The sequence below is a fragment of the Pituophis catenifer genome, unplaced genomic scaffold, assembly GCF_029215685.1.
Source record: "Pituophis catenifer annectens isolate HBS135680 unplaced genomic scaffold, rPitCat1.0.hap2 SCAF_3, whole genome shotgun sequence".
NCBI classification, from domain to species: Eukaryota; Metazoa; Chordata; class Lepidosauria; order Squamata; family Colubridae; genus Pituophis; species Pituophis catenifer.
Genome location: NW_027256883.1, coordinates 181,232,645 through 181,259,300, shown reverse-complemented (window position 1 = coordinate 181,259,300; position 26,656 = coordinate 181,232,645). Strand labels below are relative to the sequence as shown.

The 26,656-nt window shown below is 36.8% G+C and overlaps 1 protein-coding gene across 1 annotated transcript in view; it reads left to right on the top strand.

Moving 5' to 3' along the window:
• LOC139314335 (arf-GAP with SH3 domain, ANK repeat and PH domain-containing protein 1-like) overlaps positions 1–25,727 on the top strand; it is a 40,914-nt gene extending 15,187 nt beyond the window's left edge. The window contains exons 10-28 of the mRNA XM_070939928.1: positions 943–1,046; positions 2,840–2,909; positions 3,772–3,859; positions 4,402–4,450; positions 5,472–5,635; positions 7,366–7,499; positions 7,618–7,709; positions 9,106–9,295; positions 10,275–10,360; positions 11,651–11,766; positions 14,573–14,640; positions 16,555–16,662; positions 17,344–17,581; positions 17,820–17,978; positions 18,187–18,250; positions 18,803–18,843; positions 21,999–22,099; positions 22,607–22,729; positions 23,545–25,727. Coding sequence (XP_070796029.1) covers positions 943–1,046; positions 2,840–2,909; positions 3,772–3,859; positions 4,402–4,450; positions 5,472–5,635; positions 7,366–7,499; positions 7,618–7,709; positions 9,106–9,295; positions 10,275–10,360; positions 11,651–11,766; positions 14,573–14,640; positions 16,555–16,662; positions 17,344–17,581; positions 17,820–17,978; positions 18,187–18,250; positions 18,803–18,843; positions 21,999–22,099; positions 22,607–22,729; positions 23,545–23,619 — 2,070 coding nt within the window. The 3' untranslated portion in view covers positions 23,620–25,727. The remainder of the gene's footprint in view (positions 1–942; positions 1,047–2,839; positions 2,910–3,771; positions 3,860–4,401; positions 4,451–5,471; positions 5,636–7,365; positions 7,500–7,617; positions 7,710–9,105; positions 9,296–10,274; positions 10,361–11,650; positions 11,767–14,572; positions 14,641–16,554; positions 16,663–17,343; positions 17,582–17,819; positions 17,979–18,186; positions 18,251–18,802; positions 18,844–21,998; positions 22,100–22,606; positions 22,730–23,544) is intronic.
• Positions 25,728–26,656: the final 929 nt, after the last annotated feature.

Sequence of the window (26,656 nt, the reverse complement as noted above, 5' to 3'; positions counted from 1 at the left end):
AAGGAAAGTTGTGCTCATGAGAAAATGTTGGAAAAATTTTCTTTCCATGGGGAAATTCAAAAAAGCCCCCATCCAATAGGTCTGTCCCAAAATTTAGTGCAGAATTTCACAAAGTCCTCTGGTATGTCATGCTTTGATGTGAAATGTCCATTACATTGTTTTAAGAGGAAAGTTCATAGTAAGAAAAGGTGCCAAGATAGCCTATTACAGGGACAAAAAAATATTTGGCCAAGGATAATAACTGCCCAGCTTTCAATTTCATCTGCAAACTTTGGAGAAGTTCTGATTAAAAGAAAAGATGGGCCCAGCAAAATCAGGGTATTATATCAAATCAGTGTTTATTAACCTTGGTAACTTTAAGATGTATGGATTTCAACTTCCAGAAATCCAATTCTACCAATCTTAAAGTTGCTAAGGTTGAGAAACACTATACTAGATTGATCTTTCTATGCTTCAATAAGTATTGCTGCAGATAATTCATTGCTATTGCGGGCTTAGCATTTTCTGGGTAAATGGGCTGAACTTGTCCCCAAAGCAATTTTAAAAAAATATGAATCAGTGGGAAAAGAGAAGATACATCATATGATTAAAGAGTTGAAAGGTTTTGTGCAGCAAATGGATTACATTATATGTTGATCTAGAGAGCAGACCAAGAATCAATGGGTGAAAATGGCAAGAAAGCAATGGCTATATTTTAAGAGGATTTGATGGTAAGAGGATTTTGCAATATGGTGGAATTTCTTCACCCAATGGCTGGATGGTTGCCAGGGATTCTGTGGCTCCATATTGGATTGAGCAGAAAGGTGGAATCAATGTCCATCTAACTATTTCCAACTCAACATTTCTAATTTTGAAATCATAGTCTCATGGACCTTGCATTTTCTGCATTCTTGCTTATTTTTGTATATAATTACATTTTAAATATGTACATTTGTTTTCTAGCAGAATTCTATGAGGAAGCCAATGAGGTATAGCATGCATCAGCTCCAGGGAAATAAGCAATATGGCACAGAGAGATCTGGGAGCCTCTTTAAGAAAAGTGATGGGTAAGTAATGCAATGATTTCATCCTTGGCAACTGCAAATATATGTTAAAAACAATAAAACTTAAAGCAATACAACTATTAATTGTTGCCTGACTTTATTAAATACCTGGGTTGTGACTATTTCTCTTGTAAGTTGCTTTGGAAATATTGTATTCTGAAAGCGGAGTATGAATTACTAAAAAGAAACCATCAGCTGTTTTCCAGGCAAAATTTTGGTGTCTAAAACTGTCTTTGTCATGTAATTCTGTGCTTGAAAAATATTCTTTTTGTTAAATTTTAACAGTTGGAATTAGAAGGAGAGGTCCATGTGAATTTTGCATACCTTCATGCCCACTTAAGTCTTGGAGTACATCATAAAATTTAGTTACAAAGAATAACTATAATTTGACTTTTGTACGGTCTGATAAAATGCAAATCAATAATTTATGTATGTTAAAGGTACCTTACGCATATATCCTTAAATAAAACAATTTTATTCATATTGATCTTAATTATTAAAGTTGTTTACTGGGTATATTTGGGATTACCAGATGTCTGGCAAAAAGGATGATGGCCTCATGTTTTTCCTCTGGCAGGCATAGCCTTAAAATCAAATATTGTCCACTTTTTTTGAGTCTCTTGATTTTATTATTATTATTTTGGACTGTTTCACAGCCATAGTCATTCAAATTTTCAGATATTGTGACTTTGTAAATTGTTTGCTTCTTTCTTTACGTCGTTTATTGATAGATTCAAGAGTCTAGAATTACATTATTTATTTCCCAATGTCAGCAATTGAATTCAATCAAGCCCTTTCAAATCTATGATCACTTTAGTCTAGTCTGTAGATCACATGACTCATCATACATTTCTGTGTGAAATTTGAATGAGGCATTGCTGCAGATTCTGTTATTGCTAGCATGTGTCCTTGAAATTAAAATTTGTTGTAAAAATATAATGAAAATATGATTTCATATACATTTAGACCTAAGTAAATTTTATTGCAGTTTTTCACTGTACCTTTGAGTGTGGATGCTGAGAAAGTTAAACAGTTAGTGTGCCCTCCTTTCTAATTGTCCATGTCCTCCCATGCCTGTTCAGATATCTGATGGCCCAAAGTACATTTCAAGGCCTAACTAGCTTAAACCTTAACTTAAGTCTGCCTCTCCTATAATGAACCTGTCTGACTCATAGATTTGTAAGATGGGTCTTTTTGTCACTGCCATCTTTCTGGCATAGGAGAGAGGGCCTCCTTTTTTGCTCCCAGATTTTGGAATGCATTCTCTTGGAAGCTGAGTTGGGTTTTCTCAGCACCCAGAATATATTTATTGGTTGTTAATTATTTTCTACTAATATAATAATATCATTTTGCATATATTGTTTGGTTTTTAAAATGCACTGGCTACCTTTTCTACTTTGCCTGAGTAGCAAGGGAGAGTATAAGAGAACTAAATAAATCCATTTATTATAGTGTCTCAGCCCATTTGTAGAAGATTCACCCTTCTCCACAAACGATTCCATGCTCCGCAAATTTGAAGAAGGCCTTTTTCCAGAGAGCTCCTGCAGGGATGCAGATGGCTTCATTAGGGAGAAAGAAAATAGTGGGAAACATTATTTCCATGAATACTTTTAAGTTCATTTAAATTATAGTTACGTTCCAAACATGAATACCTTTTGTTTGATCTGACCATTTGATGGTACTTTTATGCCATGGTGGTTGGAATTAATACTGTATATGTAACTGGTTAGTTCTCCAATAACTTAAAATGTTATATTTTAACTTTTAAATAAAAATATGCTGTTTTTACATTTCAGCTTAAGAAAAGTCTGGCAGAAGAGAAAGTGCACAGTCAGGAATGGCTATCTTACCATTTCACACAGTACAGTATGCATTTTACTTCCAGTATCGAGGTGTTTCTCTTAAAACAAAACTCTCAACAAAATGGAGCTATTGTTTATACATTGGAGTTCCTCTATGTCTTTATTTTCTTTCTGGAGGCCCTGAAGGAGCAGGTCCACAACATGGGTCTGCCTGGACTCATGGATCAGCAGATGGAAGATCTGGCCAGTCAGGCTTTGCACAGTTATAGCTAATATGCAGTGGTGGGATTCAAGTAATTTAACAACCGGTTCTCTGCCCTAATGATTTCTTCCAACAACCAGTTTGCCAAACTGCTCAGAAAGTTAACAACCGGTTCTCCCGAAGCGGTGCGAACTGGCTGAATCCCACCACTGCTAATATGTCATTTGCAGCCTTACTTGAGTCCTGATTACAGTGTTGACTTCCTTCTGGAACTGCTCAACCTAACACTATTGCTTCTTCATTGGTCTTTTGCCCAGTCTTTCCTCAGAAATCCTTCTTTCCCTCTTGAATCTTGGATGAATTGCTGCCAGTTGGATCTCTCCTTCCCATTCTTGAGATTTCTCATCCCTTTGGGTCTTTACTTCCCTTCTTTCAAGGCTGCTACTTGTGGACCTTTCTTCTCCTTTTCCAACTAGGAAGTGGCAATTGCTCTGCATATTCAACTTCTCTCCCCAATGTTTCTTTCCGGACACTTTGTTTTCTTCATGCACAGTCATTTTCTCTCCTCTTCTTGTTATATTCCAACACACTTCATCTGACCCTTCTTATGAAATATAATGAACCTCTGTAACATAAGGATATTTTAGCCCAAATAATGCTGCTTAGGATACTAGTTAAATGTTATTGAAACTGATGTACATTTCCTTTTTCTATGGTTATTTAGTTAAATCGTCTTCCGGTGAAGTTGAATTTGCTCACTTGTCAAGTTAAACCAAATGTGGATGACAAGAAATGTTTTGATCTTATTTCACGTGAGTTCTGTTAAGTTCATCTCAGACTGGAGTTGTTAACTAAGTGTCATCCAGATATTTGATTTTATTTCTCATCAGTCTCAGTAAACATGCCAATGACAATGGGAATTGCTGCTCAAAGTATCTAAAATTCACCTGGTTGCTTGTTGCCAATGAAATGATTGTTAGGAACTTATAATTTATCTCACAAGTACCCTATATCTGGGTAATCCCCTGTTTTCTCTTCCCTCTCCCCATTCCAGTTTAAATCATACATCAGTTTAGCTATGCCATGCATTGATAAAATGAGCTAAAGTTCATGAAAGCTTGTGTCTTTTAATATATATTTTTAATTGTGAAAAAGTGGTATCAGACCCTTCCTGATTTTTGACTACCATGGCTAATATGGCTGTCATCCTACAATGTTTTTTGTTAATGACTCCACTTGTTTTATTCTTAAATTTCTTTACTAATATTCAGTTGTTTCCATTTTTCCATATAAAAGTGTTATTTTCTGGTTTGTTAAGTACAATCTTTTGTTTATGTTTTTTTTTTCTTTTCAGATAATCGGACATATCACTTCCTGGCAGAGGATGAACAAGAATGTAATATGTAAGTATCAGACAGGAAAAATGAGTGCCTTTTCACTGGATTTCTCCAAAGAGAGTCGGATAGATTTTTGACCTTTATGCTGAGAAAAGGTTTATGTTGAGGTCCTGGCTGGTCCTTTTTAAGTCTAAGATTTTATTATTCTTTTCCTACTAATTGAAATCTTATTTTTGTTCTTTCAATTTTAATTTATTTATGGCAAAAAGGCCCAAATGATACTGTCTATTCGATTGTGTCCAGTTCTCAGTTATTCTATGGACTGGCTTTCTCCACATTTTCTGACACAGCTTCTTCCAGCTATTTTATGCTCTGGCTGGTGGTGGCTTTGATGGCATCCAGCCACCAAATAGCTACAAAAGGTCCCAGTAACAGGTTTGAAATATACTCTAATTTTTTCCATTAGATAAAAGAGTTTAAGATTTATAATATTTTAAAAATATTACATAATACACTAAAAAACCCAACTCACTGAGGTGTTACTAAAAACCCTGCTTTTACAATCATAGTTAAAAATCTGGCAGTGGCCTCTGTAATATTAGGATTTTCATCTGTAACTAAAATTTTAACATATTCAGAAATATTTCTTCCTGTTTTTGATTTTAAAATAAGACAGATAACGTCCTGCTAAAGACGCCTATAAAATTCATGATACAATAAAATGTGATAAACTGTTTCAAGATCAATACCATTTTCAAGGACAAAATCTGTAAAAAGATGGGGAAATCTACCTTTTAGTTATTTTATGGCAACATATTTAATTTGGCTTTTGAAAACTGCCCTTCACAGATGCATGAAATGAATAAGTGGGGAGCATAAGACTATATATCTTTTTCCCATGTCAGGGAAGTGTTTCACCCATCAATTTCAGCCAATCATGCAAACAGATCCATTTTTACCTTTCTCCATTGTTTAATGTGAAGGATGTGATGTACACAGTGAGATTTTATAGATCCCCTTAATCTGTGGAGCTCTTCCTAACTGGATGAAGGCATTCATTTATCTAATGACATTTGCTATATTACAGATGGGTTTCTGTTTTGAGTAACAGTAAAGAAGAAGCTTTGAACGTGGCCTTCAAACAAACCCATGACAAGGACGGATACAACATGGAGAAGCTGACTGGAACAATCATTGAGGAAATAAAGCACATGCCAGGAAACAACATGTGCTGTGATTGCTCAACACCAGGTACAAAAAAAGATTGTTGCAATTTTTCACTATATCTCTGAGAAACAATTTAGGATCTCAGCAAATTGTAGAAAAGAGTTGTCGGAAGAAGTGTCCATCTGGGTTCAGTTCCAAGTGGGGAAAAAGACACTGGATTCATGGAAGTTGCTTGGAAAGAATGATGAGGATCACATGGCTTGAATTCCTGAGCAGAAAAAGGGCAGAGTTGCTAAGAGTGCCTTGGTTTTATGCCCTCTGTTGGGCCCCACCTTAGAGTTTCCTGTCCCTGTACAAGAAACGTATCCCATTGGCTGTCAGAGTCCCAGGGGGCAGGGGTCTTTTAGGCACAGGTAAGCTAACTTTGTAGGTTTGCTGGGTGATGTAATCTTCCCAGGTGCCATGTGGTGAGTTTCTGTTGCTAGATGGGCTGGCTCAGGCCTTAATGGCCCATTGACAAAGGTGAGGGGGGCTGAGTTTCTGCCTCCCTTTTAGGGGAAATATTCTGCCCTAATATTAGGAAATATTTCCTACAATATTTCATTTTTCTAGGAGAGGGGTGGGTGCTAGCTTCCTACAGAGTGATATAGCATTTGTTATACAACATACAATATATAGGGTGTGTGGGGTGTGTGTGTCTTATTTCTTCTCCAGGAGCTGAAAAGGAAGTCTTTTTAACCAGTCCACAACAATCTAGTCAACAATTCTCACAATTTCCAATCACACATAACTGCTCGTTGTGCCAGCAGGGAATTTTAGAGAAATAATCCAACATACCTGAAGGGTGCCAGACTGGAGAAGGCTTGAGTAATAGGTGATTTGAGAGCAAGCTTCTCACTCATCTGGTTAATTGTTTTTCCTATTTCCTATTTTGTTCATTTGGTTTCTATTTGATTTCAAATTCTGAACATAATGTGGGCTTTTTGAGCTACTTTGCCACAGGCTAGATATATTTATAAGCTCAGCAACACGGGCAAAGTAACAAAACATGCTGGCATGGGGCAGAATATGAAAAAAATTGCATCAAAGCTTCACTGTACATGTGCCATCATATTCTGTCATTGCACTAGCTGTGGGTGCCTAGGGTTGGTTTCCTAGGAGGTCTGTATTCAGCTTCACATAAACATGGCTTCTGAATCTCCACCATATCTCTCCTCAAGGCTTCAGTTTGAAGCTAACTCCAGTTGTCTTCATTGCTATCTTTCCTTAAAAAATTGGGAAAAACCACAAGACATGAATTGCTTCATCCAGCGGACCAATCTGAGAATTAAAAAATGGCATTGCATCATTTTCCAAGATGAGAATTAGTTCTGACACAGCCTATGAGAAACAACTATGTTTTGGCAGTAGATCTCACTGTTGCCAAAACATAGAAACAAATGAGAATGGGATTTCTCCTGAAGAAAGGAGGCTGGACTACTTGTTGCACAAGAGTGCAAAGGAGACACAAACACGTTTAAATTGTAATTCTCTAAAGAGAGTTTGATGTTGCAAAGCAATTGCCTTCCCCCTTTGTTAAATAAAACACCTGCCACCTTCCTTGCACACAGACTGTTAAATATGATTGTAGTTTCCCCTTATTTTATTTTATCCTTGTTTTGAACCACATTATTCTATAGTATACAGTCTATCTCCACTAGTAATATTGTAGGAAATACTGTACCTTCACAATGTCAAAAATTGGGAACATTTCTTGTGTCATTCATTATTTCCAGCAAGATAACCCTATATCCCTGTGCTTCCTCCCTGCATAGATCCAGCATGGCTCTCCATTAATTTGGGTATCTTAATTTGCATTGAATGTTCTGGGATTCACCGAGAGTTGGGTGTTCATCACTCCCGCATCCAATCATTAGCCTTGGACAAATTGGCCACCTCAGAACTTCTGGTAAGTACCAATTTCGTTCTGCACCATCACCATTCTTTCACAAGTTTAGCATCGGAATAGATTTAATATGTTTCACTATGTTATAAAATCTGTGTTGTATTCTTATTTCTTTTTGCAGTTGGCTAAAAATATTGGAAACTCACGATTTAATGACATAGTAGAAGCCAACCTTCCCAATTCATCTTCAAAGCCAACTAAGGACAGTGCAATGTAAGGAACATTCATTTTTTAATGATCATGAGAAGGGGATTGGGAGAGGAGGTACAGAATTATCACAATTCCATCAAACAAAGTTTAACTTGCTCAGAAGATCAGTTGAACAAATCAGTGTGAAGTTTGGCAATTTAAATGTAAATTGGAAAATAAAAATAAAAGCAACTGAGATTGCAGCAATTGTGGTTACTTTTCTTGTTATAAGAAGTTCCCTGCTGGATCTGATTAAAAGGCCATGAAATCCAGCATCTTCAAGTGACAATAGCTTGCCTGCCAGTGTTGGTGAAGGTATGGTTTTCTCTGTGGTAGCTCCTTGATTTCTGCTGGATTGCCATGGAAAGCAAAAATCAACAATAGCATTATATTAATTTTCTCCAACAGTAAACTATTTTTTAAAATCCTCCCAATATTCTGAGACTGCAGAAGAAGAATTGAACTTTGATGTATGGAGAAGATTGGTTTGAGGGTACAGGAAGGTTTCTTTAATGATTTTAAGATTTGGGTATGTTTATACCATTGTTGTGAGCTGCCCAGGCTTTTGGCAATAAAATGGGTAGCTACTTAAATCAAACAAACCAACAAGTGTAGTACAGTCACACCTTGATATTCGACTGCTTCAAAACTTGTCGAATTTGGTATTCGATGCATTTTGAAGCAAAAATCTTGTCCATTTGCTCATCTTTCTACCGGCACCCAATGCATAGGGAAGAACTTGCTGGCATCAGCTGCCTCATGACTTGCTACTCCTTCCAGCTGAAATAAAGGATCATGTGGTAAGTTACGTGGTTTGCTCAGTACCCGTTGTTTTTAGTATTTGTTGCATCTCCTGATCCTGGATGAATACCGAGGTGCTACTATATTTTGCACAGGGAAAAGAAATATTTGAGAAATTGCAAAACCAATTTCAACACAAAGTTATTTATGGTCTTATTTAAGTATTTTATAGGTGGCTACTGGACTAATTAACTGGCCCCTTCCCCCATGCTTCCTACTCCCCCTCTGTCCATCATTTTAATTCAATTTTTTTTACTTTCATTGTTTATTTTTTCATTGGTTTGCTTTTGTCATCTTTACATTTTTTTTATCATTTTTCTTTTCTGTTTTACTGTTGTAAGTTGGCCAAAGTGGCCCCATGGTAAGATGGGCAGCAAATAAATTTAACAAACAAACAAACAAATAAATAAACAAATAATTTCCTTTTTTCCTACCCCAGAAGGTAATCTGTTAAGTAGGGCACTCTGGAAAGGGTGTCTTTCTTCTGGTTTCTCCTTCTTTTGGAGCCTCATGATTTGCACTTCTCTGTTTATTAGAAAGAGTTCATTGTTTCTGCTAGCAGCTCATTATCGTGCACCTTTTAAATCTGTAGTTTCTGTCTTCCCATGTACCATTATAGGACTCATCGAAAACATTTCATAATTTCGAAGTATGTTGATAGGAAGTATGTTGTTCCAAGAATCATGAGGAGTCCAGTTGCCAAGCTCAAGAATTTGGAGAATGCCGTCAAAGAGAAGGATATATTTATTTTGCTTCAAGCATATGCAGAAAAAATGGATTTAAGTGAGCCTGTTTTGGAATTTAGCCAGGTGAGACTTCCTCCTGTTAACAGAGGGATATATGGACACTTTAGCAGAGATGATACATTATTACCAAAATGTGGAACATGCAATACACTCTTTTTATTGAAGATTATAAGAAAACATTGGTTTTTGAACTATGTGCTAGAAAAGATAATTGGCCTAAAATGACTCAGCATTAATGTTCTGGTTTTTTTCTTCAGAGCTGTAGCTTGTTCAATAAAAAACTCATTAACTTCCCTTTCCTTCTTCTGAGTCAAAACCCACTGAATGTCAGTGGAAAAAAACTATACATAAATTTTCTAAAATTTGGTGTTCTCAAGATGTGTTGGATTGTTATTCCTGTTGTCAGTACTGCTGATAGATTCTGTTTTCCCACTCATTTGGAGGCCACCATGAAGGATGATGCTGACATATTTATTTCCACCACTGACTCTGTTGTCTGCTCATTTTCTCAGCATCCTACATTTTCTCTTAAACAAAATTAATAAAATAAACAAATAACCCCTTTTTGAACTAATAATAGTATGTAAATGTTCGAGCACTCTTCCACTATAGCTTAAATAATAAGTTTTCACAATTGCTGCAGGAAGTTCTGTGATTCTGTTTCCACCCGAGAGGACTTTTTAATATTAACACAAAAAAGTTGTTTTGAAAAATAGATACTGACAGTGGGAACAATTGGGAGGAATTAATTTCATAGATAGGATTAAACAGCCCTTCTCGATTCTGCAGTAAACTATTAGCCATCCATAGTTGTTCAGTTGCACCGAGATCAGAAGCCAATTTGTAATCTAAATTTAGGCAAGTAATTCCATAGTTTCTTCTGACATTTTTTTTCTATTGTAAATTAGCAGAAATTGTAGAAATCATTCCTATGATGCTAGTTCCTCATGAAATATCATGGCAATCTATTTTTCTAAATAGATTTTAGAAAATCTAAAATAGAAAAATCTATCTCAACTTGTTTTTCTTTCTTGTTTCAAAGGAACCTAGAGAGACACTTCTTCATCTGGCAGTCCTAGTTAGTGACCGATCCTCTTTGCATATTGTAGATTTTCTGGTGCAGAACAGGTGAGTTGATTTGATAGGCCTAACAGATTTAGCAAGTAGCAAATGTTCTCGTGTTTTTCACATGCATGCCAAACTAATAGATTTTGAGCTATTAGTTCTGAGGTTTCTTCATTCTGGTAGAACAAAAAGTTGACATACCCCATATAGGAGAGATCATCAGACAGCATGGGGTGAGATATCATCAACATGCTGATGATACGCAGCTTTACATCTTCTTTGGTGGCCCAAATGATGCTGTGGCTGCCCTTTTGGGGTGCCTCGAGGCTGTGGGGGCCTGGATGGGAGACACTTCAACTGAACCCTGAGAAGATGGAGTGGCTGTGGGTATATGGAGCCTTAGGATCTAGAGGCTTATCATCTTTAGTTCTGGATAGGATGGTACTACCACAGATAAATTCGATGCACAACTTGGGTTTTTTCCTAGACTCACAACTCCTAGATTCAAAAAGCAGATGGCAGTCATGGCTAGGAGAGTCTTCATACAACATTGTGTGGTACATCAGTTGTGCCCTTTTCTGGACTGCGAGGTCCTGCATTCAGTCATTTCCCGTTTGGATTATTGCCAACCTACTCTACATGGGCCTGTGCTTAAAGAGTATTCAAGTATTCAGAAACCACAATTGGTCCAGAATGGAGCAGCACAGACAGTTTTGGAGGCCCCTATGGTGGCATAGGTAACACCGCTGTTACACAAATTGCATTGGCTGCCTGTATGCTTCTGGGTGCAATTCAAAGTGGTTACTACCTTTAAAAACTCTTTATTGCATGGGTCTAAGATAACTGTGGAACCATCTTTCCCCAATGGGAATGGTCGCTCCACTCATGCTAGCAGAAGGGGTAGATCCCATCAATCAAGGAATTTTGGCTGGTGGGATCAGGAGAAGAGTCTTTTCTGCCACAGCTCCTGCCCTTTAGAACATCTTGCCACAGGAGATAAGATCTGCTCCTCTCTTTTAGCATTCAGGAAAAGCCTTAAAACCTAGTTCTGCCAGTTGGCATGGGATCCTGAAGGAGAAACTGTTGGCTGGAAGTGGCTGCTGCACTAATAGAGAAGGCACCTTTACCTCTCTCCACCAAATCCTTGTTTTTAGTTTGTTTTAAATTTTGTAACTTTAATCCATTTTTATATTTATAATTGTTGAATGTTTGTGTGTTTTATCTTACTGTAAGCCACTCAGAGTCACCTTATCAGTGAGATGTATCCCAAATCAATTTGATCAATCAATTAATAAATAATCATGATTCCATAAGTGGAGGATTTTTGTTTGATGAACAATATTTCTCTTTTAGTGGGAGCCTGCTGAAACAGACATCCAAGGGAAATACTCCCCTTCATTATTGCAGCCTTCATAATAAACCTGAATGCATAAAACTCCTTCTGCGAGCAAAAGCCAACATCACAATCAGTAAGTGATCATGAAATAAAATTAGGGTGCAAAATGTCAATTTATTTCACTATAGTGCTACAATATGTATAGTGAATGCAGGTAGTCCTTGAGTTATGACCACAACTGAGCCCAAAATTTATGTTGCTAAGTGAAACATTTGTTAAATGAATTTGACCCATTTTACGACCTTTCTCTCATAGTTATTAAGTGAATCATTGCATTTGTTAAGTTAGTAACATGGTTGTTAAGTGAATCTGCATTTAACCCATTCCCATTAATGTTACTGCATTGGTTTAGTCTTTTTCAGGACAGTATTTAACTGCAAGCCATTTAAGAATAGTTTGTTGTTGTTAGTTGCGAAGTCGTGTCTGACCCATCGTGACCAAATGGCTGACGTTCCTCCAGGCCTTCCTGTACTCTACCATCCTCTGGAGTCCATTTAAGTTCACGCTGACTGCTTCAGTGATTCCATCCAGCTACCTCATTCTCTGTCGTCCCCTTCTTCTTTTGCCTTCAATCTTCCCCAGCATTAGGCTCTTCTCCAGTGAGTCCTTCCTTCACATTAGGTGGCCAAAATATTTGAGTTTCATCTTCAGGATCTGGCCTTCTAAAGAGCAGTCAGGGTTGATCTCCTCTAGAACTAAGAATAGTTAGTTTTACCCATTCAGTCGTGTCCAACTCTTGGCAACTTTATAGGCAAGTGCTCTTAATTAAAAATAATTACTAAATTCCATAGAACCATAATTACTAATTTCCATAGAACCATGGAAGAGAACAACATTCTGCAATGACTGAATGTGTTGTTTTAGGTGTATGTTCATATCTGTCAAACCCAATAGTTAGTAATTCGATTGTTGGCTAAACATGCTGTTCCAGGCATCTGCCTACACTTGTCTAAGGCAAAAGGTGCCAGCTATTTTCCCAGGGCAAGGCAGCAAATCTCACTCTAGTAACAAAAACCTACACTCAGGAGCATAAGCACAAGAGCCAAGTACAAAACTTGAATAGGCAAATTGCTTTTATAATTGATAAGAAAATAGGCCTGATTAACAAAGAAAATCAGTTATTAGATATTTATATGTAATAGCTAATACACATCAGATATGGGGGTTGAAGTCCTGCATTTTTTTTCCCTGCCTTTACTTGGTTTTGGACAATGTGCATTCATTTTATGACCTCAGAAGAAGGCATCTGCATAGGAGTTTGATGATGATCCTATCTGGCTTCAGGCTCTTTTGTTTCCAGCCCTGACAACTACAGTCCTTGCAGGCAGAGTAACTGGTGGGTTTTTTTCTCTCTCCCGAGGCAATGGTTAGTGAGATGGGAAACAAAGCCAGGGAAATTCACCAATCACATGCCTTAACAGGCCACATTAAATCAGTAGTGACAGGACCAGTTGCAGTCTCCTTCTGTGACAGAATAGAAATTGGCAATGAGTGCAGCAAATTTTATGCTGGCTTGGCATATCTTACTGCTGGATAATAGCACTTTAATATTTTTCTATTAATACATTCATTTATCAGAATCTTACAGTTTCACTACATTTTGCAATTTATTGTGATAAAACAAACCTATCTTCTCTACAGTTATGAGCAATTCATGTCCCCTTTCCTTCTTTGATGCAACTGTAGAAAGAAATTAGGTTTCATGTCTAATATTGATTAACCATAGTTTAGTAGTATGTTCAGAAGCTAAAGTCTGGCTGATCTTCTAATTATGACTTCCATGAGCTGGCAAGGAGTCATATAACTGTAGATATAAGAATTGGATTTTGGTTGTTCTTCTATTTAAGAAAAATATTAGGATCTTTTTAACACCATAGTGTCAACCCAACTAGTCATTTTGGAGAGATTTTATTCTCAAATGACACAGATCCTTCTCTAGTATAATGCCTGTAATTGTGAAAACAATAGAGCAGCTTTCATTGCATATTTTGTATCTTATTGTACACAATATTTAAATTTACATAACATTAGCTCTTATGTTAATTGTTTCAATATGTAACTTGAAGAATCACTTAAGAATTAATATTTTAAAAATTGTGTTTAAAACAGAGCAACTTTATATATTGCAGTCCAATTGGTTTATTTCCAACAACCTTTATGCCCCAGAAGTCCTATTTTAACATAGCAAAGGTTAATTAAAAACAAAAGAAAGTAAAAATTATTTCCATCACAATACTCTGAGTTAACATAATGCCTAATACTGACATTTTGTATACTGTTCTTCATTTCACCTGAATCATCAAAACCATACAGTAGTGTAGTGTTTCAGTATGGCTTAGCCCTGAGGATGAGGGATGCTCAAACACACCACATATTTTCCTGTTACAAGAACTTTGCTCATATTTTCTGATTTCTCCTACATTACCTGCTTAATCCAGAGTAGAAAATCTTTTTCAAAATGCTTTTCGCAGAGGCTCTAGATGAGGCAATTGTCACAGCATTGCAGCAGTGTTTGATATATTGTTTTCCTGTCTTTTGCAATCTCTCTCTTTTTCAGGGAACTCTCCAGGGAGCGGGTCAAAAACTTAATATGGGGGCCACATCCATGTGATTGAAGCCCCTTTTTGTGAGCATAATGCATGGGAAAATGGGCAGGGCTTTGATTGCATGGCTGTGGCTTCCATATTGACCTACCTGCAGTGTTGCGCTGCTGTTCTTGCTTTGCATATAGATGATGGTAAAAAAGTAATATTTGAGCCATGCTAAAAAAATCACAGTTTCTAACAACCCTTTGTTAAAAAAAAAACAGTTTCAAACTGGAAATATCAATACATCCATATAGCCACAATCTTCAAATGACATATGATATTTTCCCACAGCTAATGAAGCTGGAGAGAAAGCCCTTGATATTGCTAGGCTACTGAATCACACTACATGTGAAGATCTGGTAAGCAACAGCAGGTTTAACACAAATATCTAACATCATCCTAAGGCCTTGACAAGAGGTGTCTGGATAATGTGCTCCAGACATAGCAATAGGCAGCATGTTTTCAAAATGCAAAGTATGTTGAAACTATTATAGTTCTGCTGTATACGTGCCTTTTTTTCTGCAGCTTTTATCATTATCTCTTCTCTGATAGGTGTTCAGTTTTATTTAGCATAGCGCTTAATTGTAAATTTATTAAGAGCAGAATCTTGTTAAGTAAAAATAAAAGCTGAAATATATTGAATCATAATCACAACTGATTGAATTATGATTCAATATATTAAAATGTTTTTGTTTTTGTATGATTTATGTGCATGATCATTATATAAAGAGGATAGAGTAACAGATTCTACTCGCTTGCAAACAAAAATCTAGAGAATGTGTTTCTATTTTCTTTTGAATTAGTGAAAAGTTAGACATGTATTCACATAGAGACACACACAAAAATATATGAAGGACAAAGAACATAAAGACAAAAAGAGGACAGATCCTCCTCTTGCTAGGCATCTGGTAACTTCAGGCATGAAGGAATCTCTATTAAGATTTCTTAATCACAGGCAAACCATGAAATGCATTCTTACATGTCATAATTTTATTCATAAAATTAAGCAAAGGACTGAAATGCCATGGTTTAGATACAAGTCCAATATCAGATGCAGCTCCCACTCCCCATTTTTTAAAATCAGCTATAATAGGTAGATTTTCATAGATCAGAAATAATGTAGTTGAAATCTCAAAGTATTCAGTCCTCAGCCCTGAATTCATTTGTGCTGAAGTTGGTCTTGTGATTTCAAGGACTATTTTTTCCTGTGAGATTTTTCAGTTTTTGTTTTGGTTTAGTTTAGTTTTGAGTATTTGAGAATTATTTTTAAACATGCCCAAACTCAATGTCTGGGGAAAAAGCCAAATCTTCAATGTATTTTGAAAGACAGGCAGATTCAGAGTCAATCAATTATGAGGGGATTCTGTCGTAAAAGGGCAATGGAGAAAGCATGTCTCTGGAGTGCCACAAGGTTGATATTGCCTACGCCAGAGTTTCTCAACCTCACCAACTTTAAAATGTATGGATTTCAACTCTCTGAATCCCCCAGGCATTAGAGAATTGTGGGAGTTAACATCCACATATCTTAAAGTTGCTGAGGCTGCGAAACACTGGCCTAAGCAATGGAGCTGGAACAGTGGTGGATTGCTACCGGTTCGCCCCGGATTGGACAAACCGGTAGCGGTGGCGGCGGGAGGCTCCGCCCGCCCAGACATCTGCGTATGCGCAGAAGTGTCGCAAGTGCACGAGTACCCACGAGCGAACCGGTAGCAACGGGATTTGAATCCCACTAGTGAGCTGGAAATGATAGAAAATGCTTCTGCTAGGAATACAGCTATAGTTTTCTGTCTGCCCATATCGTCTGAAAAAGCTCAGTGGAAGGAGTTCACTTATGATGTCTGCCTTTGGGACTGAATAGAAGAGGAAGGAAGGAAGGCTGCACCACTGATAGATGATTGAAAGGGTATTCACTTATATCCTTTGACCATATTTTATCTAACAAATGCAAAATAAAAATCACCTTGAGAATTTCTGTGAATTTCTTCTTTGAAATGTCTACACACCTTCTCTTCCACTGAACTGAATTAAAACTGAGTAAAAGCAGAACAATTGTTCTATGTAAGATTACTCTGAGTTCATAGCACAGTATTTTATAGTAGTGTGATTACATATCTGAATATTCCTTCCCTTTTTTTTCCTGTGACTTCCTAATTTCCACTGAAAGTCCCAAACACCAAAGAAAACAGCTGTTAGTCCAATGAGGTTAGAAATACTAGGAACTTTCCCCGCATAAAATGATCATGAGCAGAGATGGGGTGTTCTGTATCTTCCAGCTACTGAAGGCTGAAAATAATCAGTTCAATATGCGGGCCCATGTTGAATATGAGTGGCAACCAGGCCAAGAGGAGATATTTGAAAGTGATGATGAATTGGATGAAAAGGTAAGATCTCATCACTTCTGGTCAGGCTGAAATGTGTAAGTATTAATTATTATTTAATTGGTATGGTATAGATTTGGCACCTTATTAACAGGTTTTTATTGGATATATATTCTGATACCAATTCCATGAAAACTACATAGCTATTTATCACAGTCACTGAATTATAAAATCAGTGAGGGCCTGCCTAATTTCTTAGACTATGTTTATGGCATTGAATATCAGGGGCCTTGAGCACATTTCATTTGGTGGTTAAGTGGCCACTCACAGATTTTCATCCAAAAGTTGTGCTCCCTGTTACTATATATTTAAGGCCACCATTTTAAAGAGGATGTTTTTCCTAACATAATGGTCCCAAATAGGATAGCAGTAGCAATAGCACTTACTTATATATCACTTCATAGGGCTTTTACAGCCCTCTCTAAGCGGTTTACAGAGTCAGCATATTGCCCCCAACAATCTGGGTCCTCATTTTACCCACCTCGGAAGGATGGAAGGCTGAGTCAACCTTGAGCCTGGTGAGATTCAAACTGCCAAACTTCTGGCAGCCAGCAGTCAGCAGAAGTAGCCTGCAGTACTGCATTCTAACCATTGTGCCACCTCAACTGATACAAATATATGAATATAAAGAAGACTATCTTTAACTTCACTTTTCCAGTAATGTAGTCTACTTGTATGTTTCAGCCCTATTTGGTGAAAAAAGATCACTTTCATCGCCCACAAAGCTGCTACAATCTTCCTGGGCCAGCCTCTCAGTCATGGAAGAATCCAGCTGACTTTTTCAGAGGAACCAGCCCAGCATCCCAGAACAAATCCCATGATTTATATGCTACACCACATGCCTCTAGATCTGCTGAAAAAGCATCTCCTCCCTCTTATGCCTGTTCAGGCCCTCCACTGCCGCCACGCAATGCACCCAGAGGTCAGACAGTGTTTTTGGTACACCTTTGTATATTAGTCTTGGAATTGTATCATTTTTTTAAATGTTAATTTTAGTAAAAGTGCTAATCTATTTTAATATTTAATGCAATCTGTGTAAAACAAATACACTTATGCTTTAATATAAATACAGTAGATGAATCTGAGGATATGATTAATCTATTCTCCTTATTTGCTTCTCACAGTTTATTAAGATTTCTGTAATTGAATTTCTTTCTCAGCCCCCAGCTTCCCTCCACCATTACCCCCAACCAGCAACTCTGTCTATCCTGTAGATACAGCAACTAAAAGAGCTGTGCCTCCACCTCTGATCATTAGGCATAAGCGGACCTCTTCAGAGCCTCTCCCCTCTACGCCACTGAATCACAGTCCTTCTGATGGTAAGAGAGGCTACTGAACCACAACTGGAAAATTTACTGTTGTGCAACAGGGAATGCCTAAAATAAAGAGATATATGAAGTAGTTTTATACTGATTCAGATAACTGATCCATTATGCTTTTGATACTGGTTTTACTACTATGTTTCTAACTCATTAGATGACGTTTGCTTCATAACAGAGAAAAATAGCTTCGATTCTGTTTGATTAGATTCTAGATCTTTCTCACTTCCAAGGCGCTGCTCTCCAGAAGGAGCTTCTCCTAGGAGTTTGAGGTAATTGTGTACACATAATATGAAGAACTGAATAAAAATGCTACCTGTCTGAAGCTGGGTTTACTCTGAGGGTACTTCCTGGTTCTGAATAGCATCTAAGAGGTTCTTACGTTGATTGCATATGAGGTGGTTGGTAATAGGAATATAAAACCTACTCTGGCCAAAATAATCATTATCACTGTTCTTTTTTTCTTTATCAGCCAGCAGTTGGGAATAGCTGGGACTGTGGAAATCTCTTAAGGGTATTTTGTGAATGCAAATTTAAGCTACTTTGCATTACACTGGGAATATCTACATAGAGGTTATTGTTTAGACATGTCTAATGTCCAGTAGCAAGTAACAAGTAGAGGATTATTCATCTCTATATACATATATGTGCATTACATACACATACATACAGTATGTATGTATGTATGTATGTATGTATGTATGTATATATATATATATATATATATATATATATATATATATATATATATATACGTGCGTGCGTGCGTGCGTGCATATAATTTTCCTCTCCCTCTTCATTTCCACCTGCATTATTTTCCTCAGTTCTCAGCCATCTGAACTCTCTGAAGATTTCTGGCAGCAAGGTAAGATAATTTCTTTTAAATATACTATTCATTTGTAAGTGAGAATTGATATCTCTTTCTTCAGGGAGGCATTCCAGTTGTGAAGAAAGTCAACCTACATAACTGCCTACAATAGTTGGGCAGGGGAGGAAGATGGGAAAAAAATACTTTTTCAAGTTTTATCATTATGGAAAGTAGTGCTACAGAAAGTGCAATTATATGAGTGCTATAAACTTTGCATGGATAAAATGTAGAAATTAATAGGGAAAAGTTTTCCCATACAAATTCAGAAATATTTATCGAATTATTTAAACACAGAAAGTCACCTACTTCACAGTTTATCCTAAATTAATAATGTTATAAATTATTTATTTGATAGCTAACTTTGATCAAAATCTCTAATTTGGATATTGAGTAGTTACAGGTGGAACACTTCAAATAACTTTTTCCCCCTGGGATAAAGTGGTTACTGCCATACCAAGTTATTCCTAACTGCTTTAAAGTATTTTGATAGATGCTACATACAGATCCTTCCAAAACACATTTTGCACTTCAAATCTGACTTCTGTTCAGTCATAATAAACACTTTTGATTTCTTTTGTGATGTCACTCCCACCTTTAAAATTAGCAATTCCAGAACAATAAAAGCAAAATAATCACTATAATATCTCTTGAGGCCCATCAGCTATGAGGACACTGAGTTTATGGTGTACAGCTATATTTCTTAACCTTAGCAACTTTAAGACATGTGGACTTCAGCTGGGAGTTCTGGCAATTGATCCACATAAAATTGCCAAGAATGAAAAACACTGGTCTAGAGGATAACAAAGGTTGCCTACCCTAATCTGTGATGGAAGTGACACCTTTTATAGTATACTATTATGGCTCTATAGATTGGAGAGAAGCCATTTTGGCTATGAAGTTGAACTCATGCTCTATACAATAATCCAAATTAAAGTAATCTTGGCAAATGGCTGCACAGTTATTCTCGAGTGTGTTCAGTGGAGTCTGGGTAAACAGATAGTTTGGCTATCGAATTGGACATTTTTCATCACATTCAGACAAAATTTGTCTTAAGCAAAATCACTATTCCAAGTTCTGGCATTTAAGAAGAACAGACTGTTTTCTTCTTTGTGAAATCTCTAAAGATACTGAAAAGTGTGTCAGGGTTCCAAGTAACACCCCCAATGAAAGAAGACTCCGATGCTTGAAGTTCCTCAAAGTTCCATTTTATTAGAGATATCATATTGGCACATCTGGGAAAACCTCTAATCTGAAAGCTTCCAGGTTTTCCCCACCCAAAGGAAAGTCCAGGTCTCTGCCCAGCACCCACATGTCCATCACATGATCCAATCAAAGCACCATCCCAACTGTAGAGCCTCCCAGTCACACTCCTCCAGGTGCAGGGCAAGATGACCTTGACTCTCTGAGAAAGGAATGTTATTATGACTATATATCACCCCTGCTTAATACAATCCCCCCCTCCCAGTTTCCCACAGTACTAAATGTGGCAGGCTTGAAGGCCCAATGCAAAAGATGGCTTCCAGGCCTGACAAAGTGCTGCTCTGTTTCTCCTTAGTCATTTCCTTCAGTGATGGAAGAGTCCATTCTCAATAAAATCTATGTATCCAGTAGCACATCAACTTCAGAGGTCAATAGGAAATGGCCAGCTACTACAGTTTTACATAAGTAGTGATTCCAAATTATAAATACACTTGTCCCTTTCATGCACTCATTAGTTTTCGCATAAGTTCCCCAGAGATAGGTACAATTAATCATGCTGCTGTTTCACCGGGATAAACAGGGAGATATCTGTGTCCTAAATTGGGGCTAATAGGAATATAGCATATTGACCTCCTATTCTAATGCATGCTTGGATGCATGCTTGCTTCATATAGGTTAAAGGAGGGGATAAGCATAGCAGTTTTGCTCAGAATTATTGAATTGCTCCTTAGTCTTCATCCATTAATGGCCCTTCAGTTGATAGTCTACATGGTAGTCCTACTTCCTGTGATGTTTGGATGCATGTAATTTTCCCCTAGAGGGATGGGCTTCAAATTATGTATGCCTTTGAATCATTATTGTATAGAGTCTGAATGGGTAAGCCACCGTGAATATCTGAATAAAACCACAATAAATCTTCCAGCACAAAGTGTGTCCTTGCTTTCTCCAGTTGAGTTTATTACATTCCATCTGCGCCAGCATCCTAAATAGCTTGTGGTTATTTGAGGTTCATGGGACTGGATTCCATCCCATCTTCTTCAGGATTAGTAATTCTCCTGCCAGCGGCCCAATTTTGGGTCATCAAAACTGGTTTTAAACTAGGATTAATTTATGGACTCAAACTTTTCCAAAATTTCTAGACCTTTTCTCATCATAACATGTATCAGGGTTTTTTTTTTGGCACAAACAGTAAAGTTTGGAGAGAAAGAATAAATGGGGGCTCTGACCCTTCCAGAAAATGTAAAGTTATAGCTTTATATTACTGTGTACATTATCCTGAAGATACTGGCATTAGGTTCATTACATTGTGACAAATAAACCTACCATAAAATGGGATAACTAAAAATTTAATCTTGCACTCAAGTGTCTTCAAGTGTCCATTTCTGGATCTCATTCTAACACATCCCAACATTCATTCATTCATTCATTCATTCATTCATTCATTCATTCATTCATTGATTCTCATTCTCATTCTCCTTCTCTCTCTCCCTCTCCCTCCCTCCATCTCCTTCTCTCTCTCCCTCTCTCTCTCTCCTCCCCCCCTTTCTTTGAACCTGCTCCAGTTTCTCTCAATCTTTATTTAAATATGCCTAGAACTGAACACAAGCAGGAATCTGACCATTGAAGAATGGAAAGAAGTTATTATTCTCTGTTGTTTGGAAACAATATCTTTATACTTCTCAGGAATTCAGCAATGATACAGCAACTGTTAAGAGCATCAGATTGTTCAATCAACAATACTGGTTCTATAACTCAGGAGTGGATAAAGTCTTCATTTCTCCTTTCAGAAGAATCCACTATTTCAGAAGTGACCCACTATGTGTCCTATATTGTATGGGAAGCATATATGATATAAATAGTTACACAGCATTAAACACACCAACATATATTCTGCATAATCACTCAGATCATCCAAAAATGATATGAAAATGACATATCTTTTTACATTGCAGCTGCCTCAAACCAAAACTCAAGAGAGAATCACTGGGCTTCTTCTCAGTCTTCTGAATCATCAGATGACATTCCTCCACCACTGCCAAAAAGGGGACACGTGGTAAATTCTTAAACTTTATATCCTGAGATTATTTTTACGTAGAATACCCATTTATGGGCTAAGGTAACTTTCTTCTTCTGAAATAAAACCTCCTAGATACTGTCTAAATATATATGAATCCATATTCAGATAAGTTTTGGGGGCAATTAACTGTTGGTTGTTCAATATTTCAATTAAAAAATAGAAATGCCACAGTGTATGATTATGTGCACTGAAACATTTAGCAATTAGGAAATTAATTGTGTGGTGGTCTCATCTTACATATTTAGGTCTTCTTCACAATCTGATTGAGATTTCATTTCATAAACTGACTCCAGTCAGCTTGGCTATATGGATGCATGATACACATGCACAAATATACAAATTATCTTTAAAACCTCAGAGATACCTATTGTTCTGAACATTTCTTCTTTTTTATTTGCCTTATATTTGTATGATTAGCTATTGCAATTCTGTGTGACATACAGTATCCATACCCTTAAGCTTAATACTGCTTGCTTATGGCAGAATACATCCTGTCTGCATCGTGTCAGAGCCCTTTATGATTGTCAGGCTGATCATGAAGATGAACTCACTTTCACGGCTGGAGAAATCATTATAGTAGAAGGACAAGAGGATTCCAACTGGTGGGTAAGTTGTCATTTGATTCTCTATGATTATTACTGGGAATTCCTTACTTAGCACAGAACACAACCCAAAAGACCAGCTTCAGGTTTGTGGCAAAGATTCTGTAAAGGATCCTATAAAAGTTTTCCTACTACTGTAAGTCATTGGGTCTATTTTTTGGCAATGGATAGCATGGCAGGTGTATATCATGCACCAGCAGGCACTGGAATATTCTGAGTATTTAGCATCTATTTTTAGATGGCATCAAACTTTTCAAAACGTCTTCCAAGCAGTGGTGGTATTCAGCCGGTTGTATCCGGTTCGAGCGAACCGGTAAGGGCGACTGCAGGATGTCCCGCCCACTCGCAAGGACATCATGACGTCCCATTTTTCCATATTTTTAAGTCTCTGTGCATGCGCAGAAGGCCTTGCGCATGTGCGCACACATTTGCGAACCGGTAGGGAAGGTAAGTGAATACCATCCCTGCATTGTATTAATTTTCAGTTATGCCTTAAAATACAGTAATGCTATATTGAGACCATTGTGGGAAAATAAAAATAGTAAATAGATTTAGTTGCCTGGCATATTCAGAATTCTTGGTCTGCTACAAAAGAAAATGGAGCTCAACATAAGTATTAAAGGTGTTCTTAACGGCTAGGTACAGACTCATCTCATCTAATGTATCCCTATTCCAATATATGGAATATATTTCCAATATATCGAAAATGACGGGATCTGAAATACTGATAAGCATGTATACCTTCTTAAGGAGCTTCTAATTATTGTGCACTATTCATCCTCTCTGTTAAAAGTCTTTCCTTTTGTTTTATTTTTTCAGCATGGCAGGATTGAAGGATACCCTCACAGAAAAGGTGTCTTCCCAGCATCATTTGTTTATATACTACCTGAATAACATCTAATTCACTCAAAGTACAATTCATTCTACTGTAACAGGGCCTCCTGCCCTCTCAAAACACAATCAATTGTTGTAAAGAAACACTTACTGGAGTTAAAATACAAATCATTGGTACTGAAATGTCATGCAGAAGACTAACATCTCTTCCTCTAGTCATTGGCAAGAAGTCCATTGAATTTTTTAAAAAATGATACCGGAACTGCAAGAGCTATTTGATGAACTCATCAAATATACATGTGTTAATGGTGCAATTTCTTGCTGTCACTGTGCATGAATGCAAGCAGTATATAAGTACCTTTCAAACGCCACTATAATCCAGTTGTTAGGAGAATGATTTAAGCAAAAAAACTTCACTGTCCAAAATTTACCAGTATACAGAATAATATAATTCACAATAATAAGAGATAAAGAAAGAGAAGAAATAAATCAAACATGTCATAAGAAGAAAATGCCTGTGCCTTTTGCTTATTTCTAAATGACAGAAACACATAAGAAAAAAATGCAAATGTATAGTGTTTCTTTATACTTCTCTTCCCTGTATTCATGAAACATGAGGGAAAAGTTTCTCAGAAATAATGCTTTAGGATGTCTATGGAGATTCGCAGTTATCCAGGTCATGGTTGTCCCAAAGGTGCTTTTTCAAAAGGCACCTGCCTTTGCTTTTCCTTGAAGACCTTTGAGAAGTGAAACTTTGGGACATTCTCTTAAGAATTGCAAAATTCCAGTATATTAGTTTTTGAAGTAAAACAATCATGTTGTTTCTGACTTTTCTATAAATTTAATGTGCAATGTGTGTATTCCTAAGGATTCCTACTGAGGGATGAAGAAGAATGTGGGAAATAAAAATCACAATCAGTTTCTGCAAACCCATTTCAGTCCTTTCTTGAAAACATTGTTTATTATGGAAAGAAAATAATACATACACATTCAGAGTCTTTTAAATTTTCCAGTTAGACGCATTCTTCTCCTACTATTCATAATAAAGTCTTAGAATAAATATGGTATGTTGAAAGAGCCTTGGTGGCGCAGCAGACTGAAGTGCTGTTAAGTAGCACCAGCTGCCTGCAATTACTGCAAGTTCAAATCTCACCAGGCTCAAGGTTGACTCAGCCTTCCATCCTTTCGAGGTAGGTAAAATGAGGACCCGGATTGTGGGGGCAATAAGCTGACTTTGTATAAATATACAAAAGTATGAAGGCTATTGCTTAACGCATTGTAAGCCGCCCTGAATCTCTGGAGAAGGGTGGCATATAAATCGAACCAATAAATAAATAAATAAATAAATAAATAAATAAATAAATAAATAAATAAATAAATAAATAAATTTCACTTTCCCTAAGTTAAAAAGGCTCATTCTTTTAAAGCGCCATATATGTTTTTACTAATGCAAAATGATGCTATTAATGCAGAATTTTTCTATTTGCTGTTCGGTTACTAAAATAAATACGGTACCTCAAATGTCTTAATTGTGGTTTATATTATAGTACTTCTGTTTATTAATAATGTGATATTCCACCTTTAATAGCAATTTGATCCTTGTTTCTGAATTAAATATAGTGCATAATCGTATCTCTTATCTATGCTATTAACTTCGCTGATAAGAGGATTAGAAAATGTTGACACTGAAAACGGCAGGACTGTATATTATTTATCTCATCTATTTGATTTCTTTTTATTTTGGTTCAAATTCATTCTCAAAAATTATCTCTGTCTTCCTTTGTATTAATAGTAATTTACTAAATCATAAATTGTTGTTACTAGAATAGAAGAATCTTATTTTTATACATCCTCCTCCCCCATACAAATATTTTTTGAATGCCACGCATGAATATCTTTGCTGTGTTATTTCCAGTATAAAAAATAAATGTTCTCAAAAGTAGAATTGGGAAGTGGCCATAGGTTGACACAGAGAAGTAACCTTAACATGACTGTTTATGGAACCTAGATATTTCTACTTTCATGTATATAAATATATTAGAGTAGTGCAAGTGATTCTGAATGAGATGCAAATAGAAATGCAATTCTAAATAGCAACATGAACACAAACTACTATGTAATTTTAATGTTACTTAAATTTAATAAATAAAACTAAAATTTAAAAACCAGATTGCTAATGCTTTTTAATATTTTAATTAAAAATGTACATTACAATAAAAGTATAGAAAAAAAAGGAATAAGAAAAAAAGAAAAGAATAAAGAATAAAAAAAAACAGAACTTTGACTCCTGTCCTTCTTTCTATCAAGTAATTGACACCTTACTTTTCCCTCTGTAGCTGTTTCTAATACATAAATCTGTAAGTTATCAGTTCAGACTTTTCTTCTTTCAGCAAAAAGTTCACATAAGTCTTTTTAAAAATGAATGAAATCTTTGTGTTTTGCAAATACTGAAATAATATATATACCTTAAGAAAGCAAGCATAAGGAAATAGAATAGAATAGAATCAAGCTATTCTCCAAAGCACCTGATGCAGTAGTGGGTTTCAATTTCAGCTGCTAGTGGTTTGCTCGTGGGCACTCGCGTGCACGTGCAACACTTCTGCGCATCTGCAGAGATGTCCGGGTAAGTGGGCGGAGCCTCCCACCACCACTACCTGTTCGACCAATCCGGGGCGAACTGGTAGCAACCCACCACTGATCTGAGGGTAGGACAAGAAGCAATTGGTGGAAACTAATCAAGGAGAGAAGCAACTTAGAACTAAGGAGAAATTTCCTGACAGTTAGAACAATTAATCAGTGGAATAACTTGCCTCCAGAAGTTGTGAATGTTCCAACACTGGAAGTTTTTAAGAAGATGTTGGATAACCATTTGTCTGAAGTGGTATAGGGTTTCCTGTCAAAGCAGGGGGTTGGATTAGAAGACCTCCAAGATCCCCTCCAACTCTGTTATTCCCTCTTCTTTGTTGCAGCTCCTGAGATATTGGAACACTGCTATCATGTCTCCACTAGTCCTTCTTTTCATTAAACTAGACATACCCAGTTCCTGCAACCGTTCTTCATATGTTTTAGCCTCCAGTCCCCTAATCATCTTTGTTGC